The following is a 27,214-nucleotide window of genomic DNA, read 5'->3' as shown; positions in this document are numbered from 1 at the left end:
GGATTATGAGAGGGATGCTTCTTGTCCTTAAGCAAGTGGATTTCCCACTTACTGAGAGTGTAGATGATCTGTTTTACGAGCCTATGTGGTGTACTCTCTACAAACTGCCTTTAGCTATTCAAAACAAGGAAGATCTTGACACCATTTTCGAACGTATGGGCAAGATTATTGAAATCAAGCCGAGAAGTTTGGGTTTCATTAATAATAAAGTTATCAAAATTCATTTTCTCTATGATGTTCGAACCCCCCTCTTGGCTGTTATTAACCTTCTCTTTGTGGATATTGAATGTAATATCAACATCAGCTATCAAAAGTTTCCCGGAGCCATCTGTCAATCTTGTCGTATCATCGAACATCCGATTGGTCACTGCCCTACCCAGAACCCATTAGCTCCCTCAGATGATGAGGATGACTCTAGCTATGAACCCATGGAAGACATTGAAGAAGTTCCAACTAACCCACTGCATGAAGAACCACTTTTGAGAGCCCCACCACCATCTCCTGTCAATCAATTTAACCACCCTTCTCGTCGAACAACCACTACTGGCAAGAGGGTCAGACCTAGCTCGTCTCATCAATCCATTAGCTCCTCCGATGACTCCCTTGAAACCACTCAATTCAGGTCTAGGTTGATGGATAATTTTGAAGCTCAACAACTGCTGGAGGAGTCTAGGCTGCTTTCCCGTAGTCTAGACATACTCGGGTCTCAGGGAGAGGATGGTGCCTCCATACCACCTGCCTAGTCTTATTTGGTTTTAGTCTTGTTGTTTAGTTTTTAGTTTTATTATCTTCTCTTTAGTTTGTTTCTGTTAGTGCTGGACTGTCTTGCTGGCTGGGTCTGTTTTGTTTTTTGGGGGCACCTTGGTACACTCGCAAGAGTAGCTGCTTCTGTGAGCTGCATCTGTGGTGCCTGTAGTGAACTCCTAGTGGGTTAGTTACAGGCACTCCCAGAGGGGTGCCTTAAGCACTCTTTTTTGTTTCTCTAGCTCGGTGTACCAGGGTTGGCCTTGGGTTAGGTGGTTGACCCGTTAGGTCTTGGAGTCAGCAGTTTAATTTTCGGTCCTGAGTCTGGGCCTGTACTTTCTTGTTTTTTGTCTGTTGGTGTTTTTCCTTTTCAGTGTATTCTAGTTCTTTCCTATTTTGTCTCTGCTTTTTTAGTTGTGTTTTGTGCTGGTTTTATTTTCCCCGGCCCCTTGATGGCCCTTATTGCTAGTAACCCTCTAGGGGTTTTGACCGGGCCTACCTGGGCCTCCAGACCTTGTAGTTCTTCAGACACCCCCGCCTTACACAATCTGTCGATTCTTGCTTGGAATGTGAGGGGTTGCGGAAATTTCCTCAATCGCAAGCATTTGTGGTCCCTTATCAAGGAGCATAAACCTGATCTTATTTTTCTGTCTGAGACTAAATGTATGAACACTAACATAGACAGACTTCTTAATCTCCATTCGAGCTATAAAAAAACCACGATTGAGCCTGTCAACAAGGGAGGGGGCTTGGCTTTGTTCTGGGACTCGGATCTAGATATTACTGTTAGTTATGCTGACCACAACATGATTCACATCCATCTTACTTTAGAGGGTTCTCAGGACCAATTAGTTGTTACTTGCTTTTATGGGTGCCCTCATAATAAAGATCGTATTAAACCTTGGGAAACCCTTAGCTCGATAATCCCGCCTCCGGAGTGCCCGTGGCTTCTTATAGGTGACCTTAATACGATTATGCATCCCGCTGAGAAGAACGGAGCACCCAAACCTCTGCCCAACTATGCTAGAAAGATTATGTCTTATACCAACACTTTTGGCCTTCTTGACTTAGGTTTTAGTGGTCCTACTTTTACCTGGTCTAATCGTCAATTTAATGGTAATCTGATCCAAGAGCGCCTTGATCGAGCTTTATCTAATATGGCTTGGATGTCGTATTTCCCTCACTCTAGAGTTCAGCATCTCCATGGGGTTGGCTCGGACCATCTTCCTATTCTCCTATCTACCAACCCTCTCACTTTTAAAGGCAGCAAACCCTTCAAATTTATCAGAACTTGGATGTCCCACCCAGACTGCAGCTCCTTTATTCTTGACAACTGGTCCCGCTTCCCCCATCTTATTCAACAGAAACTTAATTTGCTGGCCATCAAGCTTTTCAAGTGGAATAAAACTGTGTTTGGGCACATTGAGCATCGTATCAAATCTCTTACCTTGGCTATCCAATTCACTCATAACTCTGAATCTTTACTCAATCTTACGAATCAGCTTGAAGAGGCCTATAATCAACAGGAAAGTATCTGGAAGGAAAAATCTAGGGTGGCTAATATTCAATTGGGAGATCGTAATACGAAATTCTTCCACGCCAAAGCGATTGCTCGGAATCGGAAAAATCAAATTACCATGATTAAGAAAGAGGATGGCTCTTGGTGTGATGATCCTACTGATATCTCCCAACTCTTCTCCAACAATCTGAAAACCATTTCTAGCTCTAATATGACTGGGGATTTAAGCAGCATTCATAATCTTTTCCAACCCCAAATCACTGACATCCAAAACCTGACCCTTCTCAATACTCCGAATGAAGATGAGATCCGTACTGCTACTTTCTCCCTCAAACCGGAAGCTGCCCCGGGTCCAGATGGTTTCCCTCCCTTCTTCTACCAATCTAATTGGGAAACTGTCAAAAATGATATTATTCAAATGGTCTCTACCTTCTTCCATTCTGCATCTCTCCCTCCGGGCACCAATCATACTCATATCTGCCTCCTACCCAAGTCTAAATCCCCTCAATCCACTTCTGACTTCAGACCTATTAGCCTCCTGAACACCACTTATAAAATCATTACCAAAATCCTGGCTAACCGGCTCAAAACGACGTTGTCTGGTATCATCTCGCCTTTCCAAGCAGCTTATGTTCCAGGTAGGCAGATTACCGAGAACATTATCATCAGCCAAGAAGTGGCGCACTCTTTCAAAATAAAACGTGGGTCTAAAAGTTTTTTTGCTCTGAAATTGGATATGTCGAAAGCTTTTGACAGGGTAGAATGGTCTTACCTCGAGAATATCATGTCCAAACTTGGCTACCATCAACATTGGGTCAAAATGATTCACTCGTGCATCTCCACTTCCTCGATGGCGGTTTTAATTAATGGTCGCCCGGGTAATTCTTTCAATGTCTCTCGAGGCTTAAGGCAAGGAGATCCGCTCTCACCATTTCTTTTCACTCTGGCCATGGAAGGTCTCAGTAGGCTTCTGGAGTCTCCAGACAGTCCCTTCAACTTTATTGGGTTCTCCATACCCAGATCCTCCTTTACCATCAGACACCTCCTCTTTGCTGACGACTGCATCATTTTTGGTCGTAACACTCTTGACAATATTATGACTCTTCTCAACATCTTCCACTCTTTTGGTCAGGATTCCGGCCAAATTATAAACTACAACAAATCAACCATTTTCTTCACCAAAAACACCCACCCTAAGTTCAAACGTATAATCATCAAATCCCTCAAAGTCCATCAAGCATCCTCTCTCGACAAATACTTGGGAACCAAGCTCTTTATTGATGCCAAGAAAAAGCTTGCTTTCTCCTCGTTGGTTGACCAAATTCAAACTAAACTTTCCAAATGGCAGTCTAATCTCCTTTCTCAAGCTGGTCGCGCCGTTGTGATTTCATCCGTGGCGGCGGCCGTTCCCCGATACCAGATGCAATGCTTCGCCATACCCAAAGGTGTTAGCAATCGCATTGAGACTTTGCAAAGGTCTTTTTGGTGGGGCAAAAGCAAATCAATTCACACTATTCACTGGTCGAAAATCTGCTGCCCGCGCAGGTTTGGTGGGTTGGGCCTTCGGCTCCCCCACCTTGATAATGAAGCTTTCCTGGGCAAACTGAGTTGGCGTCTCCTCAAATTTCCGAACTCTCCATGGGCTCAACTTCTCAAAGCTAAATATTTCCCTAAAGTCGGTAAACCATCTAAACCCAAACAACATCACTCCTGGGTGTGGAAGTCTCTGGCGGGTCCTATGAATGAGATTAATAAGCTTATCTTTTGGGATGTGAACAAGGGTACTAATGTGAATATTTGGAACGACTATTGGATTCTCAACCATAGACCCCCGATTATGAATCACAATAATTGTCCTTTTGATTTGGTTGCGAACTTGATCTTAAATAATAATTGGAACACGGACCTGATAGATACTTTTTTTAACGAGGACATAAGAAGAGCGATTCTTAGTATCAATATACATCCCAATGCAGACGACAACATGATATGGACTTTAACTAAATCAGGTAAATTTACTTTGAAATCGATGTATTTTCACTTAAGAATGAGAGATACTAATGCAGAACTCATGAATTGGAATTTCATTTGGAATATTCAAACCATACCTCGGATAAAACTATTCCTTTGGAAATGTTGCACCAACAGCCTCCCGGTTCGGGCAAAAATCGGTAAATTCATTGGTAATAACTATATGTGCTCTTTCTGTACGGAGAATGAAACTATTTCACATATTCTGCTGCACTGTCACTATGCTCGAGCTATTTGGCACTACTTTAATATCAGAACGAGTAATTTTCCTACAGTGGTAGATTGAATTGTTTTTTGGCAAACTATGGAGGAAGAAGGCATGGCGAGGATGGCTAAAATAATGTGGTTCATATGGAAAGCGAGATGTGAGAAAAGCTTCGGAAAGATTGATGTTACACCTTTACAGACCATTCGCAGGATTCAATGCTTTGACACCACCATGCTGGTATCCGAACCTCAGAAAAAGAAAGCTAATAAACCTAGGTGGCAACCTCCGGACCCTCCGTTCCTCAAGATCAATGTGGATGCCTCATTCATCAATTATGCCGAACCAGCTGGTATAGGGGGTATCATTCATGATGACCGTGGAGACTTCATAATAGCAAGAGCGAACTCCATCAGAGGTCAAACAGCAGAGGAGTGTGAAAGTATAGCGATACTGGAGGCAATCAAATGGGCGTCTGAACTCAACATTACCCATCTCCAAATTGAAAGTGACAATTGCAACCTCATCAATTATCTTAGAAATCAGCAAAATAACATAAATTGGCAATCGAAGAACTACATGGAAGAAATCAAATCACTCAGTAGGAACTTCGTGCAACTCCAGTTCCATTACGGTCTGAGGACTATCAATACCCAAGCGGATCATTTGGCTAAATGGGGACGGAAAGCTACAGAAAGTGCAAACATGGAACTCCAAAGAGGCGATGATGTCGGATCTGAGATTGTAATTAGCTTTGGTCTTGTTTTTTGTGTTTCTTTCAGCAAAAAAAAACTTATTTTATTTATACCTTTTATAACCCAAGTCAAATAAATCGCGGATCCCATCTCTGCTGGAAACAGAACCTCGAACTCTATTTTGAAAAATATTTTTTTTTGGAAACTTTTGAAAAATATTTATGTTATCAGATGCTGGAAAAAAAAGGAAGAGGAGTTATTGTGGAGAAAATTGGACTTTTTATTCTTTTTACAAAATTGAAAATAGAGGGATTGGGTTACTAATAGAGCTAATACTCCAACTCCAACTCCAACTCCAACTCCACGCCACATCTCTGTATACATATTAGGTTAGTTCTGTTATTACCACTCCGGTCAATCTCTCTGTCGCTCTTCGTCTTTCTCCTCAGAAGAAGCAAATTTCAAGAACCTCTATTTTCTTCTTAATTACCACCAACAACTCCAACTCCAACTCCACTCCGCCAGGTTAAATAATTAAACTTTCTCTCTCTATCTCTAGATCGCTTTCTTCTTTGTTATTTACTGCTACTTCTTTCCTTTCAAAATTCAGACATTCTTGATTAAAATCATGGGTTTCAATTTTTTGTTCTTATTCTTTTCTGGGATTCTCTGTTCTTCTGTCTTTTTGTAGATAAGCTTTATTCAATCAAGAACCCTGGAAATCAAACTAGGATTAGAACCGATTTCAATCAATACCCAAGAATCATACTTGTTCAATTTTTAAATCAATTCAAGATTCATCATCAACAGTAATTTTAAATCTTTTGGTTCTAGCATGAGACTATCCCTGATCTTGATAAACTGCACTGAGTAAATATTAACTACTTTTTAAAGTAAGAATTTGGAGCTCTTTTACTGAATTTGAGTGCTTGATTGTTTGAGAAAAAGAAGAAAAATTCAAAAAGAAGAAGAAGAAGAAAATCATGGTGACTGGCAAAACACAGTTAGATTTGTCACGGGTTATCGATCAAGAAAGGAGTAAGAAGTTGAAGAGTTTTTCTAATAAAAAACTCAATCTGATGAAGAAAGCATCTGAACTATCCACACTCTGTGATACTGATGTATTCATGATAGGGTATGGACCCCAAGGGGATCTCTTCACATGGCCTGAAGATCGTAATCAACTCGATATGTTAATAGAACGTTACAAAAGCATCGATATTAAAGACCGAATGAAACATTCAAGTACTTTAGCTGATTATCAACAACATCCAATGATGAAGAAGAAAGTTGAAACAATTGTTAATCAAACTCAAGATGATTATGAGGGGTTTATCAAGACATTAACTACAAAGGAGTCATTAAAAGAATTCGAAGATTTATTGGAATCTAAAGAGAGGAAATTGGAATTGTCTAAAGAGAAGAAACAGAAGACTGATGGTGAATATATTGGGGTAGTAAGGGAAAGTCGTAACGATCCGACCCATGTGCTCAGTGGTGGTACAATTCTTCGGCCGGTTCATCAGGTTTCTTCTTCTGCTGCTGCTACTTCATCATGGAATAGAAGAAGCTCGGCGATTTCAACATGTAATTGTTTGAGTTCAGGGTATTATTGTCAGCCTCAGCCATTCAGAACTTGTTTTCCAGGATTTGTGGCACAACAGAGTAGTCCTATTGGTACTAATGTTATTGATGATGACGATGATGATGATGATGATGAGCCAGAACCCGCTTCTTCTTTCAAGTTGGAATTGAAAATATAAGTTGGAGAATATAAGCGAGCGAAAACTGGAACTGTGTAAAGGGAAGAAACGGAAGAGAGATTGGGAGGTATAACTTCTGACTCTTGAGCAATTTTATTTGATTTTCTGTTATTCTTAGCTGTTCGTGACTTCAGTAGATAAAGGAATTCATGTTTTCAATTCAATAACCCAAAAGTATGGTGTTTTGTCAACTACGAAACACTACATATGCTCGTATTTTCAGCCCAATATTGAGTCAGATGATGTTGGACACGAAGAAGAGATCGCCGCAGCTGAGAAAATGGAGATGCACTCTGCTGCTAATCCTTTTTTAGGTTATCATTCTTTTTCGTGTTGATATGTTTGATAGTTTCTAATGGTGGGCAAATCTTTAGCTGCAGCTGCTCATGGGAGAGACAGATCTAGTCGTTTATTTGTATTTGCAATTGCTTGGGTTGTGAACAATATTATAATCGTCAGACACAGCCATTAACAACTAGCCTTCCCAAATTGGTGGCACAAGATGAGAGTAGACCTACTAGTACTAGTCCTATTGATTATGATTATTGATTTCGATTTCCTTTTTAGTTCGGTAGACAAACAAAGTGTGGAAGAGGAGGCGAGGTGAAGTTTTGGTGTATTTTTACAACTACATTTGTATTTGATTTGCTACAAGACCCATGAACAGCAAAATATGCAAGCACTTGTAAACCCTGATCTTTCCATTTAATAAACTCATAAACCTTATTCAGAATTTTACATAATAAAATATTCAAGGACAAAAAAAAACGAGCTCGAAGAGAACTTAATGTTTACTTCCAGCTTCCACTCGATATGAATTTCCGATACACAAAGCTGCTGAACCCAAAAACCTGCACCATATATAAGTGGTTTTCCACCACCTAATTCACTCAAATACAAATGTTGTAGGGAGAAACTTAGCTCCAAATCACTGGGCTCATAAACAAATTCAAAATCACTCTTTTGCAATTATATTCGATACAATGATGTAAGTTTCAATCCAAAAAAAGAAGTTTGTTTGGGACTTTGAAGAACAAAACCCATGACAGAAACTAGTATCAGTGACTACAGTAATTCACCGGGGTTGAAGTTTAGAGACTCTTCCCATATAAGTTGCTTTATGTCTTCTTCACTTAAGTTAGATTGTTCGAAATCAAATACGAAAGGAGATGAGCAAATGGGTTCTTCGTTGATTTCATGGAGGCTTAGCAAAAACGGGTGGTTCAGTGCTTCATCAACTTCACACGCATATCATAGAAAAGTATCCAAATATTAGAAACTAAATAATGGTTGAGCTGTAACGATTCTAGAGAAAACACTACTATAAGATTGAAAGTTTTCGCCAGCTATACCTGTAATGCGTTTTGATGGATCAAAGACTAGCATTCTCTCTGCAAGATCAATAGCTGTGGGTGATGCATTTGGAAACATTTCCGAGAAAAGTTGCTTCGGGACTTGTGGAAGCTGCTTTACATATTTCCGAGCATTATCACTCCTTATGAACCCAAGGTCGGAGTCCTCCGGGGATCCTAATAGCTGTATACCGAGAAACAGAGAGAGAGAGAGAGAGGTTTTCAGCATTTCGCGCCTAAGATATAAAAGTTACAACGACTAGGGCTAGGTTTCCATGTTCAGGGAGATCTTGATCTTACCTCAGTTATAAGTTTCAATTGTTGAACATAGTCTTTCCCAGGAAAAATCGGCTCTCTTTTGATAATCTCCATGAAAATGCAACCGACGGACCAGATATCAATGGCTGTAGTATACTCGGAACAATTAAGAAGTAATTCAGGGGCCCGATACCAACGAGTCACAACATATTCCGTCATGAAATCAGTCTCAGAAGTGGTTCTAGCTAGACCAAAGTCACAAATCTTCAGATCACAGTTTGAATTAAGGAGCAAGTTGCTTGGTTTTAGATCTCGGTGTAAAACATTTGCAGAATGTATGTATTTCAGACCTCGTAATAACTGGTATAGGAAATACTGCAAAAATTCGAAGGAGAGAATGAATTTAACAGTTGAGATACGCAAATAACTATCTATAAGAATTTAAGACTATTAGAATGAACTACTAGAACATATAGTGAAAGGAACAAGAATCAACAATGTGGGACTAATGATAGTTTTGGAATGTCTATGCATACTGAATATCGAAGAATACTACTCAATCAATATCCGCAAAAAGCAGTCAAACTTGCTCACATATCTTTGCTAAACTATACTTCGACTACCATTCCTACAAGATTTTCTCATTAAAATAGTTAAGAGATGCAAGTTCATTACTGCTAAAGCCATGTAAATAGCAAAATTCTTTGCTAGAATGAAAAGAACAACTAATTTACCTGACAATGATCTTCCGTTAACATCTGGGTAGACCGTATTATTTGATGTAGGTCTGTATCCATTAACTCATATACAATATAGACATCGTCAAAGTTCTCCTTTTCGGGTGGGCGGATAATATCCTTAATTTTTATAACCTGCATTAACAAGGTATCAAATCTATTAGTTTACCTATAATTTCAACAATGAAAAAAGAACACAGTTCTAACTTATTCGTTCTGCCCTTTATATTACATTTTCGTGATCCATATGGCTAAGAAGTTTGATCTCCCGAAGAGTCCTCTTTGCATCGATCCTATTATCAAAAGCGTTCCCAATTTTTTTGATCGCGACCTCTTCATTCGTCTCTGAGTTCGTTGCTCCACTGTAATAAAAGCATCTCAACTACTTTAGATAACGAATAGGACGAAAAAATAAAGTCGAATAGGTTTCGTTGTTTCGATAGATGGAAAACCTAACAAAAACTCCTCACATATTTCATTCATTTCCCCCATGATCTCTTTCTAAGTTTTCTTAAATAAGTCAACAAATTACTTCACTCTAACTGAAACGAAATCCGAAGTAGAAGAAATCAGAAGCTTTTATTAACCATTTTTCAAGGAGAGATCTACTTAACACAAGAAATCAGCTCAGTTAATTAAGTTTTGAGCTTCAATTGATTGCTCAATTCAAATTGAAACTTCATAAATCAACTCAACAATCAAAACTAGAACATTAACCCTTAATCAGATACAATTTTGATAGTCTCGACTAACCAAGGATGTGATTCAAAAAACAAAACCCTAAATCAAAATAAAAATTCAAATCAAACCCATAAAAGAAACATAGATTTGTACTGAGAAAGAGTTGGAAATTTTACCAAACGATGCCGTAAGCACCACGACCTAAGGGTTGAATTGGAGGAACGTATTTGGAAGAAACTTCGAATAGATTACCGAGAAGGTTATACTGAACGTAAGTTCCGCCATGGGTTGGATCTCCTTTCAATTCTATGGTGATTGATGGGGTTCTAGGGGTAGTATTTTCGTCCTCCATTGATGGATTGATTCTGTGGGAAATGATGGGGAGGAATTTGAACCCTTTCTTTCTCTCTCTCTCTCTCTCTCTCTCTCTCTCTCTCTCTCTCTCTCTAGGAGTCAGAACCAGATTGTCTGGTTAGTACAGAAAAGGATGTCAGAACGGGAAAGCCGTTTTGATTTTTAATACTAAATTGATTTTTAATACTAAATAGAAAGAAAGAAAGATAAAGTGGAAATTGAAAGAGAGGAGATTGATAGGTGATGACAGCCGTTGGATCCTTGACCATTTTCCCTCCTAAAGCTTTTGAAATTTGAAGTTGGGAAATGTTATTTACACTTACCATTTATAGTGGCTACACTCACACATTTTGGTCAAAAATCTTTCTGTCTGACAAGACGATTACGGAAGGTCCGAAGGCATCTGAACTAAATCAGAAAGATGTGTCTTATTTAGACCTTCGGTTGTCGGTACCTATCTTATCGAAGAAAACTGAGAACAACATTTAATAAGGGTAGCTATTGGTTTTCAGTTGGTAAGACGATAACCACCGCTATTTGAATTAAGTCAGAAAGATTCATCTGACTTTTGATTTTTGGACGTTGGTATTAATCCTCCCAATGAAGAATAGAGAGTAATATGTGGCTTCCAGTTTTTCGTCGGGTAAGACGGTTACCGACTCGATATGAATCAAATTGCAAAGATGCGATTTTGTTTCTCAGTTCTTCAGTACTCATCCTCCGACGGAAAACCGAGAAAAATGTGAAAAAATTTACGAAGCGAAAGTGTGAACCTTCTTCGTATTCATTTGTCAATTGTAAAAAGACCGCAACTTTGGGGCATCTGAGATAGTCTCTAAAGAATAAAGACTTGGTCAATCAAAATTGACTTAGACGGTATCCCTATTGCGAAAGTGTGAACTTTCTTCGTATTCATTTGTCAATTGTAAAAAGACCGCAACTTTGGGGCATCTGAAATAGTCCAAATATAAACTTTATTGCATTTTACCCCTGATCTTCATCCTCACGCCACCACCACGACCACAACTTCCCACCACCACCATCTCTTCCGACCATCGACCATTGAGCACCACCACCACCACTACCACAAACTTTTTTTTTCTCTCTCCTCTCTCTCTTCTTCCTCTCCTCTTCCTATTCCTCTTCGTCTCTTTCTAAATCACCCCGACAGATCTCAGATTTCATCAGGATATCTTCTTCAACACAGATCTCAAAAGATCTGAGTTGAAGAAATAGACGAAGGGGCTTCCCCTTCGTCATCGATGCAGCAAGGCAGAAAATCTGCTTGGTTTCATTCACCAAAAACATATTAGTTCGGTTTGGTTCCCATTTGCTTTTGTCCACCCCTAGTTTTAACAAGAAGTGGACTTATAGAGACCAATATGTACAATAATTTGCATATATGAACTTTAATCAAAATAAATATATTTCTATTGATAAAATTCAAAATGGAGAAGGAAATATATGCTGGAAATGAAGCAAAGGATAAATGAGTTGTGGGTTTTACTTACAATTTACAAATTCACTTTGATTATCTTCTGAAATACTAACAGTTGGATGTGGTTAGTATCACTTTATAGGTGCTAAAATTGTGTAAATTAGAAGGAAAGAGACCAAAACAATGGCTCCAACTAGAGTGAACCTTGGACTAGTCCATAACATGAGGTTTGATCTTTCAGTTCTTTTGATAGGGTCGATCTCTTCGGATATCGGGAAATCGGAAGGCTTTGGGTCCCAACTGACATACTTATTTGGATTGAATTGTGAGAACAGTGTCTTCTTCCCTTGCTTCTTAAAGCTTGACCAAGCTTTGTCCCAGTCTGTTGAGAATTTATCTCCTGTAAAATGAACAAGAAGATAGTAAACCACATTGAGCATTCAATAATTTTGTAGGCTTAATCATACTAACAAACCAAAATCTAAAACGAAATGGCATTTTCTGATCAAAATTGTGTTTTCTTTCATTAGATTGAACAGAAGAGATTGCGAAACACATGAATTGTTCTTACAAAATTAGATCGAATGATCTTCACTTTTGGGGGGTCGGGCTACTGTCAATCGTTGAGAATCTGGAACATTTTACACCTCTGAAGGAACATACAAAGCAAGAATCACTAAGAAGCTAGCTAAGATGATATCAGGATGTTTTTACCAAAAAACAGAGATTGAAACAGAGTTCATAAAACCCATATTAGGCGATCTAAAGTCTAAACACCACTATGACAGGTTTAAAAGTTGAGGTTTTACCGATGGGACTAGAGCTGGATTGTTAATAAGAAACCGTCAGAACTCAGAAAGAACTCAAGGTAAGTTCTTTCGCTACTACAGCCTACAGAAATCGAAGACGTATTGTACGTCTGACTAAATCTACCCTAGTTGTAATTGAAATCCTCAATCACAACCAGTTCTATATAAGACAATATGAGCTTTTCCCGGAGTGGTGGACAATTGTAATCCTTCTTCATAGCAAACACGTTCACCAGTCCTGCAGGAAAATAGGTTGGTCTAGCAGACACGATTAGGTAGTCTTGACTTATCCTTTTCAGATAATTAGATAATCTTTTCAAGATCAGGCCTTGTATTTGGTACTTTTTATACGGAAATCATTACGAATAATATGTATAAAGCAAGATGTTATGATGTAGAACAAGAAACCAGTAAAGTAATAATAGAAACAAACAATCACACCAAAACACAAGAGATACTGTGGTTCCGTTGTATCTCTCCTTTGATGGAAGAGAATAGGAGAATGTGGATTGGGGCTATAGAAAAAGGATTCTTGATCAAATCATGCTACAAGGCTCTTTCTAGAGGGGATACCTCTTCGGTGGAGATTCTAGTCTGATGGATTTGGAAAGTAAAACTTTTGTGTGGATAGCTTCTCTGAAGAGGATCCCAACTATAGACAACTTAAAGAAATATGGGGGTATTTGGGTTAACCGATCCATATTATGTAAAAGAAGTGGAATAATCGGTGAACCATTTACTTTTACATCGTGAGGTTACTTGGCCTTTACAGAACCTATTTGTGCATGCAACGAACACTAACTGGACGGCTCCAAGATCGGTGAGTGATTTAATCTGGTTGTAGGAGGCTACCATATTGGTGAAGAATCATATAAGAAGCCATTGTACTTATTACCTCCACGCAAAATTGTGGAGCATTTGGATATCTAGAACCGAGCAACCTTCAAAGGTGAAAGGCTCAATTTTGACAATATCAAGCTCTTCATCTTACCACATTTCCTTTTCGGCCAAAGGAAAAATTAGCAGATAGATTTTGTCATTTAGAAAATTTTACTTTGAATTGGGAGGATATCTTCTAAAATCATAATAATGTAGCCCTAAATAATACTTGTTGTAAATTACTATTATCTTGATACATAATATATTTTTGTTCTTCTTCTTCTTAAAAGAATACCCTACTCCAGGGCAAACAATGCCACAATTATTTCACTATATATGAAGAACGAGGTTACGGAGATTTCTCAAGAACTTGTAAATATATATATATATATATATATATATATATATATATATATATATATATATATATATAACTCCCTCCTAATCCTAGCACCCTACCATCTTTAACCAAAAAACAAAATGACACCCCTTACATTGATAACTGTCCTCTCTATAAGACTAGGGCAAACATAACATAATATTAGGGTCAGAGTGTCAGACACCAATCCAACAGTTTCTCCGGTTGCACTAGGAGTTGTAGAGCATCTCCAATGCAAGACTCAAACTCTAAATCTTAGAGTGCCACATAGGATTATTTAGAGTTTCTCTTCCAAATCCATCTCCAGTGCAACGCTTAACTTGGATCTCTAAAATGAGGTGGCGGTAGTTATTTTAGAGATCCTGAAGAGGACACTCTAAATTTAGAGTGTTACATAAGCAAATTAAATAAATTTACACTAAAATATACTATGTTTTTAGAGTTTCTCTTGAGTGTTACATTGGAGAAGGCTTTTCAATAGAGTATCTCTAAATAGCCAAATAGGAAAGAGACCATTTAGAAATTCATTTTCACACTTGACACATAAGATTTTTAGAGTTTTTCTTGAGTCTTGCATTGGAGATGCTCTGAGGTCGACCCATATTGGAGACATTTTTTCAACACAAGACATGTTTTAAGTCAAATGATTTTGGTAGAAATTTGGCCCTTGCCCTCTGCTAAAATGGCATAGTAATTCTTGTAACAACATGTTTAATCTCAAATTTTCAGTTAGAGTAATACCCACATAATATATAGCCTGAAAAGTGATTAGAAACAAGAATTGATTGATCTATATGAGAATTTATTGATCTTATATATATCCTGAAAAGTGATTAGAAGCAAGAAACACAAAGGGATATATTGTAAACCCTAGTTTAGGGACAAGTAAAAGAAGGGTACCTTTTTTGTTACTATCACCTTCTGGTGGTGGAGGCTGGGAATTCTTCCTAGAAGAACAGTATGGGGATTTACTAGAAGATGAAGATGAAGAAGAAGAATGTGATCTAATTCTTGACCACAAAATCCTTGCTGTTGTTACACTTCCAAGCGGAATATCCATTAATTCTCTTCTTCTTCTTCTATTTTTTCCCCCAATTCCTTCCTCCCTAATTCTATTGTTACATTAAAATGAATACTTTCAAACACTGCCTTCTCTCTCTCTCTCTATTCTCTCTTATCGGACTGGAAGAAAACAAGACTGTAATTCGTCCACTTCATCTAATACACATCCACGTGCCATCCATTTATTAGCCCAAGAGAATTACAATTGTCCAACGAATAGCCCGTGCCAAGTGGGGTAGAGTTAATTCTGTCCAAGAACACATTAGGCAAATATGAGTTCACTAACCAAATAAACATCCCAAAATAAGTGAATGCAACCTCCCCAAATTCAAACTATTTACGTGTGTATGAGATTTTGATTTCCGGGTTCCGGAGGGAAGTGAAATATCACAAGAATAGGTTAAAGTTGAGTTTAAAACCGTATACCAATGTTGATTTTCTTTCCTTTCTCCACTTATGGAGCCAATTCAAATTTTGGACTAGTTCTGTCCAGATTGCCCTTCAGGTGCAGGCGGCAGCAACCTACAAGGGAGAAAACAAACTAGAAAAGAGGAGTCCAAAAAAACTTTTTTTTTTTTTTTTTTGTTAATTACTTCATAAATTAAAACTTAAACGAGTACACTATTACAATACATATTAATTAAAAAAGAAGGAACAACTGTCCAAGACTTCGACTTCTTCTGCTTTCTCGCCCATTTTGCAATTTTGTCTGCTTTATCGTTCAAAAGTCTATTAGTATAGCTGAATTGCACATTGTCCATTCTACTCTTAGCTTCTCTGATCTTCTTTATATGAATGTTAGAGAACCAATGAATGGCCTTTCTCCGATCTGTGAGATGATTGATGAGGTTAATATTGTCGCTCTCTATCATAATGCTTCTATAATTATTCTTTTCCGCCCAGATTAGACCATTTAAAATGGCAACAACTTCTCCTTCTTCACTATTCCTTACTCTTTCCAGGGTCGTGGATGCTCCCATAAACTTTGAATCCGTGTTATGAACTATAATACCAATACCAGCGTTTTCCATCACAGAGATGAAAGATGCATCAACGTTGATCTTGACATAGGGTGCTTTTGGCGGTTTCCATTTAGTTGCTTTGGGATTGTTTATTTTGATCTTTTCTGTAGATTTTTCTGGGAAACTATTGATATTGTTTATAACAATTTTAGGGTATGTAATGGTATTTTGGAAGCAGTCATCACATCTCATTTTCCATATATTCCCAAGAATCGTGGCAAAGTGAGTGCTAGTAGCAGTAGTGATGCTCTGGGTCGAGTCTTGCCAAGTGAAGATCCATTCTATGATTGATCTGATATTTTCCGAAATGACATTAAAGTAGAACCAGATGTTTTTTGCCATCGGGCAGTGTAACAGTGCGTGCTCCATGGTTTCAGGGACTGCACATTTTGAGCACAAAAGATCATTCCCAATAAACTTGCCTATCCTATTTTTAACTGGTAAAGCTTTAGTGCAAATTTTCCATATGAAGAGTTGGATTCGAGGAATAGAGGGGATCTCCCAAATGAACCTCCAATTATAATTATTGGTAGGGTTATCGATATTGCTATTTCTCAGATGGTAATACATAGACTTTACTGTGAAGTTTCCAGAGTTTGTTAATTGCCATTTAAGTTGATCCTTCCCATTACTGTCAATGGGAATAGCTTTTATCATGTTTCTAGTATTCTCATCAAATGTTTCCATAAGAGTGTTCTCATTCCAGGTATCGTTCGTAATGAGTTGGGAAACCTTAATAAGGTTTGAGTTGAAATTATTATGAGGAGGGGAATTAATAGTTGGAATCCATTTGTCCGTCCAGATATTGATATCTGTCCCCGAATGTGTTTCCCAGCATGAAAGCTCATTCACTTGATCATTATATTTATTGATATTTTTCCATATCCAAGAGTGGTGAGATTTAACACGTCCCGGAATGTCTGTATTGGGATAATATTTAGCTTTTAGCAGCTGCACCCAAGCTGCATTAGGTTCCGTGCGTAATCTCCACGCTAGTTTACTGAGAAAAGCTTTATTATCTAATTCCGGTAGATGTAAGCCCAGACCTCCATCTTTTTTAGGCAAGCAGATAGAGTTCCAAGCTTTAGTACATATACCTTTAGACTTACCCCACCAGAAAGACTTTTGAATAGTCATTATGCGTTTACTTACACTCTTTGGGAGTGCAAAGCATTGCATCTGGTATCGAGGTACGGCTGCCGCCACAGCAGAAATCACCACTGTACGGCCTGCCTGAGAAAGGAAATAGTGATTCCATTTGTTAAGTTTTTTATTGATCTGCTCTATCAGATCGTTAAAAACTTTCGTTTTGGTTGCCCCTATAAATAACTGTGCCCCTAAGTATTTCTCCGAGGCCGAAGCATATTTGACTTTGAGAGCTCTGGTAATCATCCTCTTGAATTTGGGGTGAGAGTTCTTGGAGAAGAATATATTAGATTTACTATAATTGATCATCTGCCCCGAAGAGTCACAAAATATTCGTAGGAGATTCTTAAGATTGGCTATATTATCCAAGGAGTTTCTGCCGAAAATGATGCAGTCGTCCGCGAATAAAAGATGAGTCAGTTCCAGCTCTGGATTACTAGTCGGGAAGCCCAGGAAAGAAGTATTACCTGCTTTAGTGGAGATGAGCCTGCTAAGACCTTCCATCGCCAAAGTGAAAAGAAACGGAGAAAGGGGATCTCCTTGTCTAATACCTCTGGAAGGATAGAATTTGAGACCAGGTCTGCCATTAATTAGAACCGCCATGGAAGAAGTTGATATGCAAGTGTTGATCATGTTGATCCAATGATCCGCATAGCCCAATTTCCTCATGATTTCTTCTAGGAAATTCCATTCGATCCTATCGAACGCTTTAGACATATCCAATTTGAGGCCGAAGTATCCTTTGTTACCTTTCATCTTTTTAAAAGAATGGATAATCTCCTGCGCCATGATGATGTTGTCTGATATTTGCCTACCTGGAACATATGCATATTGAAAAGGAGATATAATATCGGTTAATGTTTCTTTGAATCTATCAGCCAGGATTTTGGTGATAATCTTATAAGTAGTGTTCAGAAGACTGATAGGACGATAGTCTGCCGGAGTCTGAGGTGAAGTGGTTTTGGGAATGAGACAAATATTCGTGTGATTTGTGTCTTCGGGTAGATGAGCAGTGCCAAAAAAATTGGTAACCATCATGTAGATATCCTGGTTGATCGTATCCCAATTGGACAGAAAAAAGAAAGGAGGGAAGCCATCGGGCCCAGGAGCAGCGTCTTTCTTTAAACACTTAATGGCCTCATCAATTTCCGTCCTATCAGGGATTCTCGTCAACTCTCGATTCTGAGTATCAGAGATAGAAGTATGGAAAAGATCACTAATCTGATGGTTCATGTTAGTATTGTTAGTGGTACTAATATTTAAAAGGTGAGATGAAACGGTGTTTTGAATGTCATTAATATTTTCCTGCCAATTCCCCATATTATCTTTAATGGCCAGTATACGATTGTGCCGGTTTCTATAAATCGCTTGAGAGTGGAAATATTTGGTGTTTTTGTCTCCTAGCGTAATGAAGTTGTTTCGCGATTTTTCCTTCCACATGCTTTCTTGAAGTTTGTAAAGCTCCTCAAGCCTCTTACTAAGGCCGATATAATCATTGTGGCAATTACAATCCTGCATAGAAGCCACTATTTTGTTTAGGGTTATTTCCCTAATGGCCCCCTACTTTGTGACCAGCTTCCCGCCTGGCCCCCTACTTTACAAGAAATACCCATATGGCCCCCTAAAACCGTTAACTTTAACTTTCCGTCACTCTCTCTCCTCCATCTCTTTTTCTCTCTCTGCCATGTCACGCCACCTCATCTAGTAGGCCACCTCATCACCATCTCCGGCAGAGGTCGCCGGCCGGCCAAATTTCCGGCCGGCGACCTTCAAACTAAAAAAAAAAATTTTTTTTTTTTTCTCTCTTCCTCTCTCTCTCTCTAAAATTACTCCGGCGAAGGGAGACCTTCGCAGGAGTGGTCTGTTCATTGAAGAACAGACCAAGGTCTGTTCAGTGAAGAACAGACCAAGGTCTGTTCAGTGAAGAACAGACCGAGATCTGTTCGTGAAGAACAGACCCAGGTCTGTTCTTCAAGAACAGACCAAGGTATGTTCAGTGAAGAACAGACCTCGGTCTGTTCATTGAAGAACAGACCACTCCGGCGAAGGGAGAGCCACTCCGGCGAAGGTCTCCCTTCGCCGGAGTAATTTTAGAGAGAGAGAGAGGAAGAGAGAAAAAAAAAAAAAAAATTTTTTTTTAGTTTGAAGGTCGCCGGCCGGAAATTTGGCCGGCCGGCGACCTCTGCCGAAGATGGTGATGAGGTGGCCTACTAGATGAGGTGGCGTGACATGGCAGAGAGAGAAAAAGAGATGGAGGAGAGAGAGTGACGGAAAGTTAAAGTTAACGGTTTTAGGGGGCCATATGGGTATTTCTTGTAAAGTAGGGGGCCAGGCGGGAAGCTGGTCACAAAGTAGGGGCCATTAGGGAAATAACCCTTTTGTTTATGTTGTTTTCAATATTGCCAAAGACTTTCTTATTCCACTGAGTGAGATGTTTGCTCAAGTGAGTAAGATTAGCTTGAATATCTATCTGAGGGAAGATTTTGGATTCCCATTTGTCAGAAATGAAGTTCTGACACTCCGGGTGAGACATCCACGTACGGATGAACTTAAAAGGTTTCGGTTGTTTATCATTGGGCTCGAAACTAGAGAGCAGAATCGGGAGATGGTCCGAACCAATACCTTTTAGATGAGTGATGCCCGAATTGTTGTATTTTTGTAGCCATGGCTGGTTGGCCAGGGCTCTGTCTAAACGTTCTTGAATCAGATTATGACCAAACTGTTTATTAGTCCACGTATACGGGTTTCCCTGAAAGCCCATATCCGTCATTTCCAGTTTCGAGATAATATTGTTTACTTTAGGAGTGGTAGAGTTGGAGTTGGAATTACCCCCACTCATATCCTGAGGGTCCAGAATGATGTTTAGATCCCCGATAATCATCCACGACATATCTGAACCCGGGTTGATATTAATAAGTTGTTTCCAAGGTTTCATTTTGTTTTTATTATATGGGCTTCCATAGAAGCCCGTGATAAACGATCGACTATTGTTTTGGTTATCTAACATCTCCAAGTGGATCATATTATGGTCCGAGAAAAGAATAGAAACCTGAAGATTATGTTTCCAGAACATCGCTAGACCTCCTGCCTTATTTTCCGGTTCTATGATATGACTAGCATATTCTTTACCTATACGAATATGTTTCATGATGTTAACCGATCTGTTCTTTGTTTCAGCAAGGAAAATAATATCCGAATTTTTACGAGATATAATATTGAGGAGGTGTTTTTTCGTTGTAAATGAAGAAATGCCCCGAACATTCCAACTTAACATAGTTGGGCTGATTTCTAGGGGGGGCGGTTTCCCATATGATTCTAACGGCACTCACTTCCTCTTTCCAGGACCGAGTCAGTCACTTGCTTCCAACTATGGCCGGAACACCTAAGCAAGCAAAAACACAGCAAGCCAACCAAAACCGCAAGATAACAGAACAAATCTAAATCTAGAAGAGAAGAAGATAAAGTGATTAACAGCTTATAAGCATAAACACTTCATCATCATAAACTATAATTGTAACAGTCCCTGGACAAAACACAGTAAAACCTAAACAAAATAAACTAAACTGAGACTACTCCTGCTAAGATCTCTAGGAGTAAAACCAAGGACTGCACACCAGAAACCACATACACTAAACACATAAACACATCAACCATGATAATGAAAACATAAACACAGACACACAAAATATAGACTGAAACCAGAAGACAACACTAATCAACTAAACTAGGCTGTTCATCAACCCCCTCATCTCTAGCATCTGAAGCATCATTTGGAGAAACCAACAAAGAATCTGCAAAGAGATGTCTCCTCCTCTCTTCGTGGCTGTCAACTGGTTCTGGTGGAGGGAAGTACCAATTAGGAAGGTGTGAGTGGGCTAGATCATATTCAACCAAAGCTTAAAATCTGTTACCACCTCCACTGCTACCTTCACCAAAAGCACCAAAACCCCTGTCTCTGACTTTCTTCGACCCTGATCTATGAACTTCCCCTTCCTCTATCTTTACTTCCATAAGATGGTCAGTCTCCTTCCTCTTACTGTTCTTAGTATTTTGTTCCAAGCTAGGAACTTTCTCTTTGTTCCGGGTATTAGGAGGCACTACTGACAGAGCCCAATTCTGAACAGAAGGGATAGGAGAGGGGGAGATGTCCATCTTAGAACTAGAAGCTCTAACATTAGGCTTGATACATGGGACTGGGGAATGCTCAATAATACGACATCGATGGCAAATAGCTTTGGGAAAACGTAAGTAACTGAAGTTGACTGGCTTACCTCCATCTGTAAAGATTGAGTTCAAAGTGGCTAAAAGAGGGGTCCTCACGTCGTACATGAACTGGATACGAATCACTGTGTTGGTCACCATACTAAAGTTCTTTGGTTGGACTTGCATTATATAACCCATACATGAAAATATGATATCGAGATCTTGACGATTCTGAATAGCTGATGGAAGACCCGCAAAGCTGCACCACATAGGCTCACACATAAGTTCAGGAGCTTCTTTACCCAAGGGGAAATCCACTTCTTGCATCACCACTAAAAGACCCCTGATAATCCATGGTCTACCTTGGTTAATCTCGTTCATGACTACTGAGCTCCTGGGTTTGATAATAAAGTGATTAGGACCATAGGTAGATTTAGAAATCTCACACTCTCGAAAGAACCTAGATTGAGCCGAAAGATTTCTCCTAATGAAACCTATGCCATAGTCATAAGAACAACACAAACGCGCCACGAAACCAGCTTCAATCTCTTGCAAGTCCTTATTAACCGATGGCTTCTGATAAGCTATGGTTAAGTTACCATATTCTGTAATATTCATCTGAAGAGCCATCTTATTCGAGAGTTCGTCTATACTGAGTTTAGAGAAGGTGTTCGACATTAACAGATGAGAAGGAAGATGAAAAGGGCGGAGGTCGGTTGAAGTCTCAAATAGGAATAAGCAGACAACCAGAATGAATCTCTCTCTCAAGGTATAAGAGCAATAAAAGCTCTTTGCATGCATGATCTTGGTAAAATAAATCTCTCTAAACCAGAATCCAACCCCTGAGATACGTCAATGAATCTTGGGAAGGAGCGAAAGGCCTTAATCCGATCACCACTTGTAAACAATTAACGAACTGACCAATCCCCGAAAACCAAACGTAAGAGAAGACGAGAAGGCCGGCACACGCGTGATGAGGGGTAATGAACAGCCTAGTTTTGATTAATTACTCTTGACACATGTAAGTAATGCACAAATAGAAGAATTAAAATCACTTACCTCCGTATCTGAGGAGAATCCTTCGTGATTATACCTTTGGATTTTCGCTAGTTCCCTAGGACTTAGATGAAGGTGCCTTCTTTATGCTTCTTATTTCCTTTTTTTGTTCTTTACTCAGCTTTTATATTGTTTTTGATGTTAGGTGATGATCCTTTGCCTTGTTGTTCGCTAATGATTTCGATCTGACGGTTACTAGGAAGGTTCTATGAGAATCTCTACTTGCATGTAGACTAAAAAGGCAGTATACACTTGTTAATGGAGTTTTTAGGGTTTTGCAGAGGGGAAAGGAGAGGGAAGAAAAAACGCCTGCTGACGTCAGGTTGGAGCTTCTCTCTCCTAAAAAACCTACAAGTGATGGCTCGGTTGGTTCGAGTCCAAAAAAACTTGAGCATAGATTACTAAGCCCCAGTGTACAGGAGAAATCCAATGATCAGAATACCCTTCTTACAAGTCCAATTCATGTAAAATTATAAATATCCTTTTATAAACTTCATGAATTTCCAGAAGAATGTTTTCAGGGAAATATATTACAGTAAGAAATGTCATCCATATAAGAACGCTTTTGCTCTGGGTTTTTCTTTATTTGATCCCTTCTACTGCCGTTAAATAGTATCTCACTCTTCAAGACTCGACTCCATGATAATTCTTATCGAACCCATTCTTACCGACTGAGCTTCATCCAAACAGAATCTCTGACATCATTTCATAATCGGCCGAACAATGTAAGAAGTGTGTTTATCTGTGAGAAAAGGGTCGGAAACAATTAGTCTGCGTGTAAACGTTATGAGCTGAGTAATACTGTGAGAATCTCCAAGTATGAGTAATGGTTTTTAAGTGGATAATCATGATCAAGCAGTAATAAGCACCAGAATTGGTTATCTGTATTCTATGCATCTCAAAAGAAATACAATAAGCTAATTGAATACGTATTTGACAGACTCTGATGAAGTGGCAGAGTGTTGTTTGCTATCAGCTACATAAACCTAGAAGACATGAAATGCCCAAAAATTCGAGCTAAGTAGACATGAAGTTATAGGTGACCTCATGAAAGAACAGATGAAGCACTTCGTGTGCACCCTAAACTTTTTAATACACTACAAAAATAACCTAATCTCATGACACCTGATCATCAAAATCTCAAATACACAATCATGACTAGGAGGCCACTGCAAATATCACACCCACCGCTTCAAAAGAGTTAGTTTCACATTAAATCGTGTAGACTAGCTTTAGTCTGTCAACTTGACTTTCAAATATGTCTTACTACCATGCTTCAGAAATAAGTGAATATGAAGTTGGAGATCCGCACAAGAGCATCTCTCCAAGTCGTTGACTTGTTGAATCAAGAATAATGATGCTAAATATTATAGAAAAGATCACCAAGAAAGTTAGAATGTTCAGACATGTCATTTGTGTGTGGGATTTTAAGGCAATCCTAAAATCAGAAAACTCGGTCCAACCCAACTCACGCTGGACCTAAAATCGGAGCACACGATACTCAAGTTAATGGTCTTCGAAAAGTCAGAATTGGGTTAAGTCAGTGTCCAGGCATAAATATGTTCTTAACAAGATCTCTTGCTTAATAATACGGATAACTAAAATAAACACAAGAAGACACAAAATGTTTGTACATTTATTACAAACAAATGCTCGGTAAGTAAAGATACAGCTCCAACAATACCAGACTCCCACTAGAAACACGAGTTCGCGACGTGAAATACATGGCAGACTCACTTTGAAGAAGGCAGACATTAGGTTTCAAAAACCCCTCCAAACGTTACCGAATTTGTTATGATGCAAAAGAATTAAACCTTAAAACTAGACACCAAAGAAAGAACCAGCAAAAGATAATCAAATATTCAATGAATTGCATAATCAGTTTGTTCATATCCTGGAATCACAAAATAAAGTAAGAAGGAAACTATTGAAAGTGAAATCTCCATTAGTTCAACAAGTAAAAGTAGCAAAAAATAAAATTTAATGCACAAGGCTTCTTTACCTGAAATACTTGAAGGAAAATGCACTGAAAGTGAGCTTCAATCATCATCTTCCTCGTCAGAACTTCCATCACTACTATAATCACTACTGGAATCATCATGATTAATATCAAGTTCGACATACCGAACTTGTATTGGTGCAGATGGTCGAGGTTGTTGTTCCTCAACCTTACTTGGAGGAACAATGGCATCCAATGGGGGCAATGGAACTGGATCCCCAGGCTTCCATCCAGGTGGCGGCAAAATTGGAAAATCGGTTGGCAATTCCACTGGCATCCCAGGTCGCCAACCTGATGGAACAGTAAGTTTTGGTGGAATGAGCCCTTGAACTGCCGAGTCGACATGGGGATTATTCTCTGGTAATGGTGGTGGTTCCATTAAAGTATCAATAGTATTTTCTTTAGTTTCTATCTTAGGTAATCCAACATCAAGATCAGCAAATTGATATAGTAATGAAGCGCGCATTTGTTCTTCTTGAGGAGCAGGTGGAAGAGCTCCCCTTAATGGAGCTTGACCCGCCCCAAATTCCGGTGGTGCAAATGTAGTATAACTAATCCGATGAGCATACGATAATATATCTGATAATTTCAATGAAGTTGCAATACTAGTAGTAGAAGATGATGAAGATGGAGATTCATTATCATTATTACCTTCAAGTTTGCATCTTTTTGGACGACGATAATCAGCATAATCATCCACAAGGAGATCAAGAACTTGTTCAGCTTCTTTTAGCTTATTAGCAAAAGCAAGAACAGCAGAATCCTTAGCCCTAATTTCTCTAGCAATTTTTTGTTTAGCATCTTGCAGATGGAGAATTTCTTGAAGTTCAGCAACAGATTCAAATAATTGGGTTTGAAGAGAAGTGAAAACAGATAAAATTTCTTTGGTAGAAGAAGGGGGTGGATGAAGTGGAGGAGGATTTAGGGTTAGGGTTTGAGAAGAAAGGAAAGTAGGAAGTGAACCACGGAAAGAAGCAAGCCATGAAGCTCGATTTGGGGAAACTTCAAAGAGTTTGGTAGCAAGAGAAGCCATTTGAAGAAGAAGAGATTGAGCTCTAGAAAGAGGTGGGAGGAGAGAGAGTAAAGTTGAGGTGGTTGTTGTTGTTGTTGTGGTAGTAAGAGTGGTTGTTAATGGAGATTGTTGTTGTTGGTGGTGATGGTGTTGCTGGAGATGGTTTTGTGGGGGGATTTTGGGTGTTGTGGGATTTGAGAATGATGGTGAATTAGGGTTTGTGAGCCCTAATCTCGCTGGAGATTGAAGCATTTGAGATTGCTGCATTTGCAACATTTTTGGTTTCTTGGTTATGGCTTCTTCTCTTCTACATAAGAAACCTAAGAAGAGGAGAGGCAGCAGAGGAATCACATAACCTCTAATCAGAAGAAGAAAATATTCACTTTAAATTCTATGATTCAAACTATCTCTGTTTATCATTGAGAAGAAAAAAAAAAAGGGTTATTTTGCGAAAGGGTCATACATAAGTACCGGGTTTTGCGAAAGGGGCATGACTTTTTATTTTTTTGCAAAAGGGTCGTGGACTAGTGTTGGCCAGTTAAGTTCTAACACCGTTAATCTAATTCCATTACTTAAAAAATGTATTGTTACGTTTAAGAAATTTATGCGATTTTTACACTAAATTCGCAAACGTGAAAAATAAGACATCCACCTTGAAAAACATTATTTTTCTAGATTTTCTAGCATTACACATTTAAATAATGAATTTCATAATCTAATACATGATGAATAAATGATATAATCAAAATATATTTATGTGAAACATAAAAAAGGAAGCAAAATTTCAACTCCGGCATAAACAAGAGAGAAAAAAATCTAAAAGCACATGAATATAAATCTAATCTACTCAACTTAAAGAGTTAGAAAGTAAAAGGAATTTAAGAAGTGTGATGAGGATTCGTAAAAAAAAAAATTAAAAAAAAATACCAAAAAACTGACAAAAAAAAACCCTAAGCTCTTCTCTTGTCGGCACAATCTCTTTGTAAAACTCAAGCGACAACACCTCTTTCAATTTCCGGTGAAAATTGAAGGTGGAAGAAAGAAAAAAAAAAGAAGATGAATAATGTTAACTATTCATGTAATGTGATGTTAAATTTAACATTTATTTAACGGTCAATGTTAGTCCACGACCCCTTCGCAAAATAACAAATAGTCATGTCCCTTTCGCAAAACCCGGTACTTATCTACGCCCCTTTCGCAAAATAACCCAAAAAAAAAAAGGGTTATTTAGTGTATAGACCCCAGTTATTTACCTATATTAGGGATCTACCCCCAAAACGATAATGCTTTAGGGGTTACCCCCATTCTCTATTTTTCCGTCAAAAGCCCGTTAAGTTGCGAGCGTGCCTGTCACGTGAGCTTCCTTTGACAAATTTGCCCTCTCCATCAGCTTTACTGTTGGGGGTCTTTCCCTAAATAGTTGTTTTACAGTGGGGGTCCTTCACCATTTTAATACTACTTCCTATCTTTTCGTAAGAAAGCTGTGATTTTAGTGAAAACAAAGTTCAACTCTCTTCCAAGTGAGTAACTAGGTCGAGGTTTAACTTGGGTTTTGGAGCTCAGCTATAATGGAGTTTAGAAAAGAAGGTTTCAGATAAATGCTAACTAAAATTGGAGATAATTGTTAGGTTTGAGTCATTATGTTCAATTTTAATGTTTTCTTTGTAAATTTGTGTTCTTCAATTTAGTACTTGATCTTGAATTTGAAGCAATTAAGCAAAAGTTCTTTGCTTTTGAAAATTTTTTCAATCTTTTTCTCTTTTTCTCAAGATCAGACTGTTATTCATGTAATGTAGTTGGTATTTTAATCTTTCTCTCTTGATCTTGATCTTGAACAGATTGAAATACCAACTACATTACACGAATAACA

General features: G+C 38.6%; 4 protein-coding genes and 1 pseudogene across 6 annotated transcripts in view; 1 reads left to right on the top strand and 4 right to left on the bottom strand.

Moving 5' to 3' along the window:
- The window catches only part of LOC147565659 (mitogen-activated protein kinase homolog NTF6-like), an 87,294-nt gene extending 76,785 nt beyond the window's left edge, over window positions 1–10,509 (bottom strand). Inside the window, exons 1-6 of one of the 2 annotated variants that reach the window (XM_086652169.1) lie at window positions 10,162–10,482; window positions 9,537–9,666; window positions 9,302–9,439; window positions 8,610–8,942; window positions 8,310–8,493; window positions 8,037–8,195 (exon numbers count right to left, since the gene is read on the bottom strand). In XM_086652169.1, coding sequence (XP_086508295.1) covers window positions 8,037–8,195; window positions 8,310–8,493; window positions 8,610–8,942; window positions 9,302–9,439; window positions 9,537–9,666; window positions 10,162–10,337 — 1,120 coding nt within the window. In that variant the 5' untranslated portion in view covers window positions 10,338–10,482. Of the gene's footprint in view, window positions 1–7,640; window positions 8,196–8,309; window positions 8,494–8,609; window positions 8,943–9,301; window positions 9,440–9,536; window positions 9,667–10,161 lie in introns of those variants that run through there. The other variant, XM_086652170.1, reaches the window with a different exon arrangement.
- On the top strand, window positions 5,521–7,687 carry LOC147565660 (uncharacterized). Its single transcript, XM_086652171.1, has 3 exons — window positions 5,521–5,719; window positions 5,886–7,024; window positions 7,181–7,687. The coding sequence occupies exon 2, from the start codon at window positions 6,178–6,180 to the stop codon at window positions 6,955–6,957; it is 780 nt and encodes a 259-aa protein (XP_086508297.1). The 5' UTR covers window positions 5,521–5,719; window positions 5,886–6,177; the 3' UTR covers window positions 6,958–7,024; window positions 7,181–7,687.
- A 1,238-nt stretch (window positions 10,510–11,747) lies between the features above and the next one.
- LOC147565658 (2,3-bisphosphoglycerate-independent phosphoglycerate mutase) lies at window positions 11,748–15,024 on the bottom strand. The gene is made up of 2 exons (XM_086652168.1): window positions 14,745–15,024; window positions 11,748–12,177 (listed from the first exon to the last, which is right to left on the bottom strand). Exons 1-2 carry the CDS (start codon window positions 14,902–14,904, stop codon window positions 11,909–11,911), a joined length of 429 nt encoding a protein of 142 aa, XP_086508294.1. The 5' UTR covers window positions 14,905–15,024; the 3' UTR covers window positions 11,748–11,908.
- Window positions 15,025–15,514: 490 nt separating this feature from the next.
- LOC147565657 (uncharacterized) lies at window positions 15,515–18,592 on the bottom strand. The gene has a single exon (XM_086652304.1). The coding sequence runs from the start codon at window positions 18,590–18,592 to the stop codon at window positions 15,515–15,517; it is 3,078 nt and encodes a 1,025-aa protein (XP_086508430.1).
- Window positions 18,593–22,795: 4,203 nt separating this feature from the next.
- On the bottom strand, window positions 22,796–25,784 carry LOC147565656 (mediator of RNA polymerase II transcription subunit 4 pseudogene; annotated as a pseudogene). Its single transcript, XR_015230251.1, has 2 exons — window positions 24,336–25,784; window positions 22,796–23,075 (listed from the first exon to the last, which is right to left on the bottom strand). The product of XR_015230251.1 is annotated as a mediator of RNA polymerase II transcription subunit 4 pseudogene (transcript).
- Window positions 25,785–27,214: the final 1,430 nt, after the last annotated feature.

Source organism: Eschscholzia californica, unplaced genomic scaffold (assembly GCF_041429995.1).
Source record: "Eschscholzia californica isolate CP2 unplaced genomic scaffold, dmEscCali1.0.p SCAF_1, whole genome shotgun sequence".
NCBI classification, from domain to species: Eukaryota; Viridiplantae; Streptophyta; class Magnoliopsida; order Ranunculales; family Papaveraceae; genus Eschscholzia; species Eschscholzia californica.
Note: the sequence above shows the minus strand (reverse complement) of the source record. Positions and strands in the feature narration are given on the sequence as shown.